This window comes from Anser brachyrhynchus (assembly GCF_964034855.1).
Source record: "Anser brachyrhynchus genome assembly, chromosome: 2".
Lineage (NCBI taxonomy): Eukaryota > Metazoa > Chordata > Aves > Anseriformes > Anatidae > Anser > Anser brachyrhynchus.
The window spans coordinates 125645988-125660741 of record NC_137695.1 but is presented as its reverse complement, the minus strand read 5'-3'; the positions used below and the strand labels follow the sequence as shown (position 1 = coordinate 125660741).

The 14754-nt window shown below is 38.2% G+C and overlaps 1 protein-coding gene across 4 annotated transcripts in view; it reads right to left on the bottom strand.

Moving 5' to 3' along the window:
* The window catches only part of PREX2 (phosphatidylinositol-3,4,5-trisphosphate dependent Rac exchange factor 2), a 177223-nt gene that overhangs the window by 128858 nt on the left and 33611 nt on the right, over positions 1–14754 (bottom strand). For 3 of the 4 annotated variants that reach the window (XM_080578459.1, XM_080578460.1, XM_080578461.1), the window contains 2 exons: positions 840–911; positions 643–765 (listed from right to left, as the gene is read on the bottom strand). In XM_080578459.1, coding sequence (XP_080434585.1) covers positions 643–765; positions 840–911 — 195 coding nt within the window. Of the gene's footprint in view, positions 1–642; positions 766–839; positions 912–1217; positions 1357–14754 lie in introns of those variants that run through there. The other variant, XM_080578462.1, reaches the window with a different exon arrangement.

Below are 14754 nucleotides of genomic sequence, written 5' to 3'. Positions count from 1 at the left end.
AGGCTCCCTTCCTCTCCCACAGCCCCACATGCCAGCAGCACCCCAGCTACCACTCAGCTCTCAGGTGGCTTCTCATCCAGCAGGCCCCAGCAAGTGCAAGACCTTTGTCATTCCTTTTGCTGTTCAAAAGCAGTCGTAGGAAATGTTCAAGTTTCTGGCAGGCAAAACATTTAAGGCCATGCTTAGTTTTAAGAAAATACTTTTGACTCATTGGCTGCAAGGGTCCTAAAGATGGGTTTATGTGAAGCCTCTGCCACAATACAAACTTACACATTTGTTTGAAGGAAAATGTTATCACCAACAGGTTTAACTTCTGTTGCATTTAAAAGAAAAGAAGTCAGTATTTTGTGAAAAGCATCCCAATTCATAGCTAAAAGACATTAGAGGCTACTTTGTTGAATATAAAAATGAAGAAACAGCAAAAGCTCGCCCATTTTACATGTTCTTTCTTAATTTCTGCACCCCCCCCCTTTTTTTGCCAATGACAGTAACCAAGAGATGACCTCAAAGTACCCTACATTATGCAATCAAGTCGTATTTTGTCCTCATGTCTATGTACCCTCATCATCATGACAGTAATTAATAAAGACAATCAGAAAAGGAAAAAAAAGTGAAATAAGGCTGTAAGAGAAGACAGCATACATAATGAAGAAAGCAAGTTCCAACTTCATGCTGCGCACTCGGTTCTGGCTGCAAGCACTCCTCCACGAGGGACAGGAAGTTTTTGTGAACTGCAAGAATATCTTCAATATTTGAAAACAACATCTGCAAAAGAATAAAACATATATAAATAAAACAACAGATACAAAATAAAACACATATGTAATTAGGAGACTAACCTTAACTGTCTCTTCTGTGACATTTTTATCCACTTTGGCTGTAGCACATTGGATCATTCGGTGAAGGAAAGCCTGCATGAAACAAGACAAATAGGGGAACAGTAATTTCAGGAATACTTGAATAACTTTTGGCATTTTATGCTTATAACTTGTTTCCCAAAACAACTTGTTTCTTATGCTTTGGATACAGAGTTACATTAGAACATTATTCTGCGTTTAAACTAAGTATTTTATTTATAAAGCGTTTAGGAGCTCTGTTATCCCAACATGATAAAAAAAACCTATCTACATAGAGTACAGAAAGAGTTAAACAGTGAAATCTTGATGAAGCTGAGAAACTGAATGTTCTCTCAAATACAGCTTCCACCCTGCACTCATATTACAATCAAGCAAGAGCAAAATGAGTCACTTTCAAAATCTAGTCCTAGCACTTTACAAATTTACTGCAAGAAAAGCCAAAATGAGCCCCTAATTTCTAAATTAAAATTAGTCTGGAGACACTATTATGAAGTGCAACTTTTACCATAGTAACCACAAGTAAGGTTTCTGATGTATTAATAATCAAATCTATTGTAAAGTAAATTGGTTTAAACAACAGTCAGCTGCACCTGGTTTTGTTTAATGACAGTGTTCACTCTCCCATCCTCAAGAAAAGCACCCTTGGGGATCAAATAAGAAGTAAGTAATATCACTAATGAAATTTCAAAAAGAGTAAGTTCTGTTATATTTCACATTCAAGAACTGGAAACGAGAAAAGATGTACAGTAAGTCATTCCCAAAAGAAAGAAATCACATTCCAGGTCCAAAGGCTATCAATAATTTTTATGAATTCATTCCATTGCAAAGATTTAGACACATTCTGAAAATATCTGCATACTGCAGATTAAACTCTTACACTGATAATCCTTCATACAGGCACACATATTCTTCAGTCATTAAAAACAGGCACCTCGAGAGCCCAAATGTCATGTCTTTCACAACTGTTTAGCTCCAAGTCACTGTGCATTGTACACTGTACACGAACTCATCTAAATTCTGGCGTGGTGCAAATTCCATAAAAGAGGTAATAAATAACCCCTGTGTGGAAGGATAGCCGTCACAGCATGCCTTTTTTTCTCTCTGCTGGGACTTAAATATTTTCATTCCCAAGCAGGGATCCTTTCTCTGCTGAAGAGGACTATGTAACTGGGAACATTTTTATTACTGACGAAACAAATCTAGTTATCCAAGACATAAACAGAATTAAGTTTGGATTATTGCCGGTATATTACATGTTTCATATCACTTTCTACAGTGATGTAGACCTTCAGCTTTATTAAATCCCTCTTTTTCCTGACTATTTGTGCTTTCTTTCTAGCATTTTATTGATATTAAAAAAGGCCATTAATTCATTTGTTAAATGTTGGTGGACAACAGCCCTTTATATCCTTCCTTGCTATGAATATCCACAGGGGTTATGGCAAATTTGTTGTGTGTATTGCCTGTACAGTGCATAAACAATCCCACACATAGTGAACGTCTGTTAAGCTCTATGACTTGAAATTCATTTCTGAAAGCTCTGACTAAACCAGCGCACGGTTTTAAATATACTTCCACACTGAAAAGGAAAAAAAAAAGTCACAAGAACTACCTCTAAAAATCACGTCTACTTTTACTATCTGTAATATCTCTCTGCTTGCATTATTTCCCCATAGACCAAACATGCTGCTCATCAGCATTTATGTTATCCCAAAAGACCTTCATTTCCCGTAACTCTGAAGGAAGGTGAATACTCGGCTGGCTGAAGAAGGTGAAACAGAAAACGAGCTGGGAGCTGGGGCATTAGTTATTCTTGAGTGATTCAAGATACTTGCTGAGAGTCATGAGGTCAACAAGAGTATGCATCAACTGCAATAAACAGATTCCTCACTCGTCCAAGCAGAACTGTCCCAGACCTCTCATCTGCAGAGGTTATCAGAAACTGCATCCAGGAAAATCCAAGCTCTCGCACAACCCAGCCACAGGTCACTAAGGCAGGCAGGGCTAGGGTGACTTCAGCCCTTTCCAGCAACTTGGCACAAGCTGACATGTTATGTTGCTGTCCTCATATGGCAGGGGTAGTGTAGCCACGACGCTAGTTTTTCCTAAAGATTTGCCAGCTCTTGTTCCCATCAATGCATATTTGCTTCTTGAAAAAGTTTTAACACTATGTCCCACAAAGCACTGAATCTCTCTAAGCACTTACATGAAAGTAGTAGGAAACCACACATATCTCAAAGCTATGTGAATTATTGCACCTTTCCCAGAAGAGTGGTTAGAGAGAATTCAGGGCAGTGCAAGTAGGAGACATCCATCCATCCATCCACACATTGGTCATTAACCGTAATGCAAAGCTTTGTTGGAACCTCTGGCTTTGCCCCATGTTTCCTTGATGCCAAATGCCCTTACCAACCCTCTGCCTGTAATGCCACTGGCCACTGACACTAAAACCTCTGCTCTGTGATTCTGCTAGGGAGCACAGACAGCTCTCATCAGGCAGGAGGGTGGGGAAGTAATTGCTTTTGTTACAGTATAAAATAACCTTAAGCCCGCTGTGTCAGTAGAATTTAGTCAGTCCACTGTGACCATGGAAAAATAAGTGCCTCTGAACTTGCATGAACACACAGTGGGTCTGAGAGAGAAATGACTATTCAAAAGACTCCAGCATTATTTGAACATCAAGTGAGGACAGCCAGGAACAGTTCTTCGAGATCAGTAAACAAATAAAAATCAGGCCATTTGCAGACACAGCTTAAAGGAGGAACCCGGCATAGAAATAACAGACATGAAAATAAAAATATACAGTGATACCCAGAAACTACTAAGGAGTTGACAGCTGCTGAGCTAACAGAAAAAGAAATAAAATTATAGAAGATTTTGAAGATACCCTACATAACGCATTAGCAACCACTGAAAAAGCACAGGTAAAAAAAATAAAGCAGAGTAAAATGGAGATCTCACCCAATTTATGACTCACTAAAGAATCAAGCACATAAGAAAAAAAGTCAGAAATTCCTGTTAGATAGCATTAAAGATCTGGTATAACTCAGTATCTGCCGCTCAACGTCCGGACTCATTACTGAGCACCACGTTACATGAAGGAGCAAAGCATTACAAATCACGATGACACAGCTAAATAGCTCCTGGACTGACCCAACAACTGTAGCAACTGCAATACTTGATCGCTACGCTTATAAAAAAAATTCATCTCAAACAATGCAGTTTCATTTATCACACACACGTCAGTAAATCATGACTCATCTTTGTTTCCTGGAGTATGCTGCACAGCTTGCTGAGCTTACTTCAACACTTATCAACATTAGTGTAGGTCTCAGCCCAACACCAAGCAGAGAGAATAACACATTAGAGCACGTAAAGACTGAAAACCCAAATTCAAAGAATTAGAAAAGAATTTCTTCGTTGCACCAAACAACCATTGATGTGTTTGCCTGTCTGTTGATCTGCTGCCATTTTGTGAAGCATGTCTCATACACAACGCACAATGAGTTCCTGTTACGGGGATTTCACTTCTAGTCCTATCAAAATAAGAGTAGGATGGTTGTTTTTTGTTCATTTTTTTTTCCCTCCATAGTTGCTCTGTGTGTTGTTGAAAAAAATGAAAAGCACCACTGCTACGGCTTGCGCAAGAAGCTGCCAACAGCACAAATGACTTCCCTGACATCTGGAATAAAATCAAGGAAGACAAAGAAGTCTGCTTGCAGAAGATTCCCAGGGCATGAAGAGGTTTTGCCTTCCTGACAGATAAGAAATTAAGTCTTGAAATTATGTCAGAGCACCTGGATCACAAAATATAAAACTATTTTTCTAAGAGCAATTATTCTTCTTTTGTCAGGCTAAGAATAAATATTATTTTCCACTTGGAGGAAGAATTAAAGAAAAAGTCACTTTTCCTTCAAACTGTTTTTAATATCATTACAATTCCTAAATTTATATTGTCATAAGAAAAACAAGGCAGACAGCAAAAATATACAAATATTTTCAGTAAGGTCACTTCCTGTATACTTTTACTTTACGAAAACCAGCCCAACTGAAGCACCCAATCTACTGCATCGAAGTCTGCTGAATAAAGCTAGCAAGATGTTTTGTACACTAAAGCTGAATAAAACTTTATTTTTCATACTGTCAAAAAAGAAACCCTAAAAGCAAGCCACAACAAGGAAACTGTTCATATATTACAATTTACCCATGTCTGTGATAATTGGCTTCCCATCATAAATTCAGAAACACAAGGCTGAAATACTCGTGTTTTCTCTTTACGTTCCTAACATATCTATAAGCGTGCTGGATGGTGGGCAGTATTTTGCTCTTTTCACAATATTCAGAGTGATCCTAGGCACCCATACTTGGGAAGAGAAATGCACATGATAACAGCTGACTAGCCAAATGCGTTTTCATATCATACCTCATTCAGTTCACAAACATCACAGTGGTATTTTCCCCACCAGTTCGAGTTGATTAACGCGTGTCAGATTCCTGGTCCCAGAAGAACACCACGCTGGTTTTGTTGAAGCACTTTTGCTTGATTTTGCCACAAAAATAAATAAGTTAATTAATTAATTAATTAAAAGCAAAAAAAAATCAGTAGAGAAGACTCCAGCAGCAATAGCAGCTGTGGCAAGCGCCATGTGCATTTCCCCTCCTCTTCCCATTAACCTGTGCCAGAAACAGTGGCAACAGCTCATCAGGCTGGCTGCTGCTGCCGAACAAAAGACCCTTCTTCTCTCTCCAGTAATTCACCAGCTGAGGCACCACCTGTTTCTCCCAACTTGCCTGCAGGACTGGATGAATCACAAGCAGCGCAGTGAACATCAGCCAAGGTCAGATAAACTGTTTCTCCCTCCTGTACCTACAGCTACTTTCAAAGCTGGCTTCGGATCCTATAAAGACAGAGGAATAGATGGACCACATCTGCAATACTTTCCACTCTAGTGCTAATTGCCTTCCCACAGCTGACCAGACTATTCCCTTCCGCATTCATACAACCAAAAGGGGCATCAATCTGCGTGAAAGAGCAACCCTGGCTTGTTTCCTTAAGTAAACACGAATTCTTAGAAATATGCACATACACACACGCAAATGTGATTGCATTGAAGAAACACAGATCTTCCTAACTAGGTCATACATGATGAATATGCTGCCACATTTTGGGGTAATCTTTCTTTTTCATGTATAATTTTTGACTTTCTGCTATAGTTGTTCTCTGTCACATCAGAAAACTTCTTCCAAGAGCAAGAAAAGCTTTTCTCACCTTGTCCTGTATCTCGATCACCTTTTCTGCATTTCCCTTGTCACTGACATTTTTCAGCTTCTTTTCACTGCCCATCTTTTTCATCCTTTCACACCCACTGAGACTCCTAACTCAGTTTCCTCCCTTGACAAGGAAATGCCCCCTCAACTGATCTCTCTCACCTTTAAAATCACCTCCCTAAGCTATGACTGTGCTTTCAATTTTGATCCCCTCCTTCCCTTCAGCTCTAGAGCAGACGAACACACAAGATTTACAGTCCGAGTCCAGTTCTCCTCAGCCAACCCGGACATCAGATATCTCCACCCTCTTCCTTGTACTGAATCTCAACAAGATTTAGTGCAGCATTTTCCTGAACCAAATCAGAAGATATCTGCTCCCTTTTCTTCCCAGATTTCACGAATCCCGTCTGGTATCTAATAACTTCGTCTTTGGAAAGTGGTCTTCTGAGGACTAGCTATGGTCACGCTGTTCAGTACAAGTTTGTCTGATGTATAATGATAGAGTTACTCACATGTTTGCAGATCAGAACATGCCTACGGGAATTGCCAGATCAGAGGCTGGACATCAGGCTGGCTCACACATGCTGCTACGACCTGAAGCCACATGTAAAAAGCTGCTAGAAGATCATCTGATTTTTTTCTTGATTAAAGCACAGCTTAACTAGAACTTTAGAGAAAGGCCATACACTGGCAGACAGGATGAATGCCCAATCTGCAAGCTGAGCATAAGGCAGAGTCTAATATTTTTGGCAAATGTTGTATGCAACGTGGGTATTTGGTAACTGGGCCTTTATCCCAGTAAAAATGCAAATAGGTTAGATTCCAGTCTTAGCATCACTGAGTTTTTGGGAGGGCAAACAGACTGTTGGTATTGCAACAGATAAATAAACAAGAGGGGTCCATATGGATAAAGACTTCACTGGGTCCATATGGATAGAGACTTCAGAGTTTGGCTCTGTCATTCAAATGGACCTTTGTCAAGCAGTGATGAGACACTAAATAAGAAAAAAAGAGAAGGAAAAAAAAAAAAAGGAGAGAAAGTTTCCAGTGTGTTTGAGAAGTATATGATTAATCTTTATTGTATTTTGCAGATTTCCTGATGCAAAAAAGATACTCTGGAATGAAAAATGTTCACATGTGAGGAATTCCCTTTGATATACATTATATTGTCCTGTTGGTGGATTTTACAAAGGGACTAACATACTGCTAATCATACAACTGATCTTGTGATACTCAAGTGGGAATGGAAAAGAAATGACGTCTACAAACAAAGTTTACCTCTCATAAAAGTTAGCAGTTTCCTGAATTTACAGAACACTCAGTTCTTATTGGTAAATCTAAGTGAATTCTGCTGTGTTCATTACCAGCGAATCAAAACAGAAAAACTAGGAAACTCCAGAGAATTGTAGGTCTCAAAGTAACAGTATGTTCCTATTAAATTGCAATCATAATTAGAAAAGAATCTGTAAATTTTAAACCTTTATACTTCACAGAGCTGTTTTCTACTCCTTTTATGTAGTCCTGTCTGTTTATTATAATCAACAACAAAAAAATGTTCATTTAATTTCTACTCCCAAAATGATGATTCTTTTAAACTTTTTTTTTTGGTAGGTGAACACCAGTTAGGAAGAGGTCAACAATTCCAAAAATATTTTGGAGACAACTTCTAAATTCTAGACATTGAATTATATTTCTTTTAGCTTAAAGTAACTCACTACTTGCAGAAAGTGTAAAATGGTCAAGATGAGAAATCCATTTGTCACAAATGATCCGTTTGCAAGAGTCTTTAAGATTTTCTGATTCTATCTGAGGTATAATTGTTAGAAATCACGAAAATACTACAAGACAGGCTAATCTTCTCCCTTCTTTATATTTCCAAAGTTCATATAGATGTTTGAAAACAAGTTTGACTCTTTTCTGACTCAAAAATAACCTCCAGAATTGACAACCATAATCTTTATCAAAAACTATGAGAAAAAAAAAACAGAAATAGCTTTCAGAATTAAAATTTAAAGCTTAGTTCTGAATGCCTCTGAATGAGGGAGAAGAACAGATTCAGCACCAACAAAAAGGAACTATTAAGTCCTTAATTATTAAGACAAGCAGCTAAATAAAAAAGCAACGCTTTAACCTAGAAACTGAAAAAGCTTGAAACTAACAACAGGCAATCATAATGGAAGCCCACTAAACCCTTATTACATGCTCAGTTTTCAACACATAACACACTTTTTCTAATACTGGATTGCTGAGTCCTTAATTGTGAATTTGTTTAATGTGGTTAGATGCTAATTAGGAATTAGTGCATGGAAATTCTACAACTTTTATTGCCAACATTGTATAAATAAAACGTTCTTCTCAAACAATATTCATTGTCAAGTCTGGCTGCAAGTCCCTGTTTGCAGACTTAGGTCAAGAAAAATGTGATGCAAGAGTGTGAAACGGCAGTTTTCTACAACAATTTCAATTCTTCATAACACCTACAGGGAAGTCTCAGTATAGTACTTATAAAAAGCACCTTCCTGACTACAGAAGAAAGAGCAGGTACATCCAATTTAAACTTTTTTTTTTTCTAACCTGAGGAAATCAGAACACTTCCCTGCATAATGAAACCCATCTTATATGTGGGATACAGACCCCAAATTGCTATCATTTGTCATTCACATATGTGTGCCAGCATGGTCAAATGGTACAAAAACCATCACTTGTAGCACTTCCAAGTCTTAGAAAGGCAATAGTCTTATTTTCAAGAAACTCCCCAATAATGGCGTATACTCTGGCCTCTCCTAAAAACATACCAAAATCAGAATTGGCATAATCAAAGACTGTACTACCTATGATGAGGCTGGTAATTAAATGCATTGTGAAACCACTTTTGTCTTTAAGGCAAAAAGAAAACAGAAAGAAAGAAACAATAAGAAAATAGAATTCATTTAAATTACCTATTGCACAGAGAATTAAGATGCTTTTGGCTTCTGAACAGATTTCAGCCATTAGCTTAGCAACATACACAGTAGTGCATAATACAAACTGTAGGTCCTTGAAAGCATAGCAAATAATCCCAGACCAAAAGCAAGGCTTAACTACTGTCAACAAAAGCTACGGAAAACAAAACAAAACAAAAAAGCATCATGGAGGGTGAGCTCCCAAGAAATACAACAAAAAATTGAAGTCATTTCACACTTAGTTATCCCAAACACACCTCTGCTCACTAATGACAATTTATGTGTCTAATAACGTTGCTATCTAAGAATACTAACATTAGCATTCCCAGATTCATTCGAAATTATTTCACTTGAGATGTTCAAGTATCTTGACTTCGTTTGTGTGCTTTAATCTTCTGCAAATCATGAAAAAAGCCTTACAACTACATGTAAAATAAACAAGTGTATTGGAACTCCAAGAAAATACTAACCTGCAAACTCTCCACTGACTTTAGATGCGTAGCATTAGCTATAAATCACTTGAATTACAATTTTGAAGAAGAGATATATCAGAAAAGCCAAAGCAGCCAGAATAGTCATTAAAGTGGGCTTCGATGATAGCCCCTGTGAGCAAAGTGGCTGAAGCATCTCTGTGAATGTGATCCTCAATTTGAAATCCAAGATTATATACCCCACACTTTGGATCAGGAGAATGATTCTGAGAGCAGATTATTTTAGCAGCGATCTTCCTTCTACGCAGACAGGCAGAGCAGTTAATTTCTGATGGAAATGTTCAAGGGCATATTTAAATTCATGCAGATAAAGAAAGCAGAAGCCCTGTACGCCCACCCTGGTAAAATTAAAGGGTTTTGCACTTTTAAACCATTTTTTTTCCTTCCTTTTGTAAGACAGAGAACTTCTTCAAATTTCATTGGAAAACTGGATATTCTTCACAAGAGAATTCAAACAGGCAGCAGGATCTCTTTGTAAATAGGTCAGAAAGCAGTTTCAGCTGCAATGTATCCTGCAGTACATTTCCTGACAGGCTACTTTTGAAGATACTATTGTGACAGTGGTGGGTGGTGGGTGTTTGGAAAAAAAAAAAAAAAAAAAAAAAAAAAAACAGAAACACACATGCCTACTAATACATTAAAAAATATAGAGAGAATTATACTTATCTTTGCTCTACCATCACACAGTAGAAAATGTCATCGTTGGACAAATACGGTCCTATTGTACACATTAAAAAAACTTCAAATCTTTACTATTTTTTTAAACTCAAAGCTCCTGCTCTCTCTCCTAGTTTTAACACTTTAAAATTTTAAATAAAATGGAGTACGGTCATATGAATGTCCCTCCATCCCAAATGAGGAAATGCCTCATCTACAAAAGCCAAGCTACATTAACTGCTTCTGCTGCTTATGCAGCACTTGCACCTTTACCACTTTTGTGAGATGCTGGAAATGAAACCAAATGAAAGGATTTCTCATCAGCAGTGGAATCTTCTTGCCTACTGGTACACAAACTCTTCCCAGGGCAGCAAATAACACTGAACCCACAATAGCTGGTAAACAAGGCTGACCAGAGCAATTATTTCCAGCAAGGCTGACCAAAGCAATTATTTCCTTAGGGTAATTACTTAAGGCATGAAGGTCTGAAAAAAATAGTTTAAAAGGCTGAGACACAGTACTTTTTCTGTAAGAAGCTGGCAAACTCTACTTCTCCTCTTTGAATATTTTGCCTCAATTTCACCCTCTTTTTCTTGGTCATGAGTAGACACAGATTGAACAAAGTAAACCAAACAACTGGCCTACTCTGAAATATGTAAACTGGCTGCAGCAGTAAACTGAGTTTTTTTAATTTTTGTATACTGGCACAGATCCAGCACTCAGATTTGCAGGGACAGATCCCCAGCACTTCTGAATCGGGATCCCACCGGAATCAATGACATTCAGTGAAAGAACAGGACTCTGATCCACTGGATACGACTGCAGAGTTAAAAGATGAAATTCAAACCAGTATTGATGCTCTATCAAATATATCCTGGTGGCAAGAAACAGGCTTACAATTCACCTTGAAACACTTGAAGTATTTTAATTACTTTTACGGAAAACAAAACAAAACAAAAAAAGTATTTAATAAACACAGCAGTGGTACACATATACTTAAATGATTTGTGACTTTAAACTCACATTTCTGAACAAATATTTTCAAGTGTTTAAAGAAACCAATTCTTGTATCATCCAAGGCAAGAAGCACAATTATACTTATGGCAGTCTTGCAACCTGGCTTGAAAAACAAATTTTTGACTTCATACCAGGACTTAAAGAATAAAATCAGTAAATGAGGGAACTACTGGCTTCTGAAGATTAGATGTTAATGTTAGTTGTCTTAACTCCATTCCAACAAGAATACAACCATACCAAAATTGAAATTACTTTCATTTTACACACAGCTTCATACAAACACGTGATTGTTACATGCCCCTATTGCCTGTAATGAACTGGCCTTGTCAATTTCCATTTGCTTGCATGGTTATGAGGTAATTTTCATGGAAATGCAATCATTAATATTTTTCTGGCTTATATTTGATTCACAAATTGCTTCAACTGCGCAAATGCAGAGAATATTTCATCCTTTATTACTTTATTGACTTGATAAGTATCTGAAAGAATAATGATAAAAAACGTTTAGCTCTGACTTTTTTTCTTTATACTACTATGTAAACATCTGCTGAACATTAACTATATCATGGGATATTTACATGCTAATCTCAGTTTACATCCATTAAAAAGGTTTCATTTCTTGAAGGTTACAATGATCACCAAGGACAATTTTACAACAATAAAAGGAGAATCAATAAAAGGATCATCTCAAACAGAGCTGCAGGAATAAAGCCATCCCATTTGAATTTGTCCACATTAGCTCGATTGCCCTAAAGCCAAATAAACTAATAATTTCACAAAATATAATCCTGGATTCTACATGCATGCATAACCCCCTCCCCACTCAGAGACTTCCTTCTCTCACTGTTCCTTTATTTTCCCTTTCCGTCTTCAAGTACAGACTCTTTTTTTGTAGGTCTTATGTAGGTCTCCAGCCTGTCTTCAGTTTTGACGAGTTCCCAGTGTAATTGCACAATTTCATTGAACCGTCTGTGAAGCATGTGTTCTTTGGGAGCACAAAGAATGCATGACTTTTTTTTTCCCCTTTCATTAATTTTTCATAAAGGAACAGAAGACAGAAACCTGACTGCAGTATAATTTTAGTTGTTTTAATGCAATTGTTTGTTCGAATGCTGGGATCTTAAGATGAGAGAGCTTGTTATTACCTTTTCCTGAAATAAAGCCCCATTTTTTTAGGCTATAATCCAAAGACGTGCAATCATCCTCCACTTGAAGCAGGGAAGATTTGGGGATTTTTTTAGCTATTAAGTCTGCAAAAAGTAGAAGAAAAACTGCCACTCCCAGTCAGTCCACGGGGACAGTAAGAGTGCTACTTCGCTAGAAAAAGGCGTCAGCTTCGCAGCATCAAACAAACCACCCTCCTCACCCAGCTACCTGCAGTGTTAAGGCAGAGCATGCTGGTGGCAAGTGCCATCTGGTAACGCTCAGCCGGAGCTTGACAGCGCTGCATACTGTTCGTACCGGGACACGCTGCAGCTTACCAAGACACCCACATCGATTACACAAACAAACTGGAGCCTCCCAGAGTCTTTCCACACAAGGTTACCCAAGGATATGGGACACTAGTTGGGGATTTTTTTCTTTCATTCACCAGTTTGCTGGGAGGAAGGTACTTTTAATGCCTATTTTCTAAAGAAAAAAATAAGTCTAAAATATTCAAAACCTCAGACATCAGATTTCTAGGAACACCACAAAGGAACAATGGTGCTAGTGGGATGAGGAAATCAAGAAGCCGTAAATAAATATGAAGTATTGTTTTCCAGCATCTTCAATACTTTTGAATCCTGCATTCCTTCCTCTGCGGGGGAGGAAATGACGCCACTTTTAAGTTTCCCTCACATCCGTAACAGACCATTATAGTTTGCTTTCCCTGGGTCTGAAGGCACTGAAACTCAAGCCAGCGAGCCATTTGCAGGCCTGTCCGCTGAGCAAAAAAAGCCACTGAGACCACAGGGACATTTCTCGACTCGTGCAAGGTGCTGCTCTACTGATTTTCCCCTTTTAAGGAGCAGGGTAAGGCTACGTCAGAGACAACTGATCCATCCATGGCATGGCACTACACTAATGTACTGGTAGAGACAGCTGTGAAAATACAGGCAAAGTAGTTTTCGGTGCAATACCATGGCTAGGGAACAGCTCTGGGAGGAGAGCCAACACCAAGAGCAAATCTGACCACCTTCAGGGCTATACATGACCCTCTGAGAGCTCTTCATCTTCCATCTTCCCTTAGGCCCTGCCTGGAGGAAGGACCAGTGGCTGGCAGGCAAGTGAGGCAGCGAGGCCAGGGCCGGATGTTCTCCATGAATCCGGGTGTGCGGCGTTCCCAATTTACCAAAAGTGAAGACAAAAAGAAAGAAAACTTCTGGGAAGAAGTTCACTTTAAATTAGGAAGCACAAGCACAGAGGAAGAATTAATACTTCACACACAAATGAAGCAGGCAATACCCTAACAAGCTGAAACCCCACCAGAAGGAAGCAAAAACAGAAGTAGATTGCTTGGTTTTCAGGCTTAATCTTCCTTTCATCAAACGGCCCGTTAAAAAGTTACTAATTGCTAGACTTTGATTTTTCCAGTGGCATTTGAAAGGAAGTGGGATAAGTACAGAGGAAAAGATGCCAAATCCACAGTTAGAAACTTTCCATGTTGTTTTTTTTTTTGTCGTGTTTTCTTGTTGTTTTTTTTGCAAGTGTTGGAGTTTCATTTTAAAATATTTTTCTGGCCTCTTCTGCTGTGAAGACTGCAGTGCAATGATTTACAGAATGGATGCTATCTCTATAACCAAAAAAAAAAAAAAAAAACACATCACTCCCAAGAGATTTGACCTTCACCTTCTATCCTAAAATAGTATTGCCAATTACATAGCAACAGCAGCCCACATCCTTAAAATATTTTTAACTGAATTATGGCACTACGTGCTAGTCTAGACTTCTCAAATTTGCTAGAGACTTAAACTAACTAGAAAAATATACCTCTAAAACAAACAATTATACTAGTCACAAAATAAATTCCAGTGAGTAAATGGTCATTCAGTGGTATTTACTGTTGCATTTGTTGTTCTTGTTAAAAAATAGAGATCAAAAATGCACAAACCATCTTATCATTACATCAACTTGAGTGGTAAACTACAAGCTTCCAGGAAGTTTATCATCCTGTTTGCTGACTATAATCTGGTTGTTGTGTTTTGATATCACGTTCCTGTTCCTTCTACTCATGTCCTCCAAACAGGGCAAGCCCTGGAGTTTCGCTGCCTGTACACCAAAACTTACCCAGCCCATAAACTTTCTCACACCAATGATGCTGCAAAGTGCTGTAGGCCAGAAACAGCTTCAGATCTTCCCTCAAATCTGAGGGAAAGAGCATGTTTAGCTAGTGAAAGGTAACAAAAAAGCACCTGTGTGAAAAGCATCCTAAAAATACTGGATATTTACTGATGAAATACAGTGTAAATATGGAGATAACAGGATGCTCATCTGTTCCTTTGTCATTTAAAGAGAAAACCACTGCAGGTCCGCAAATAAAAA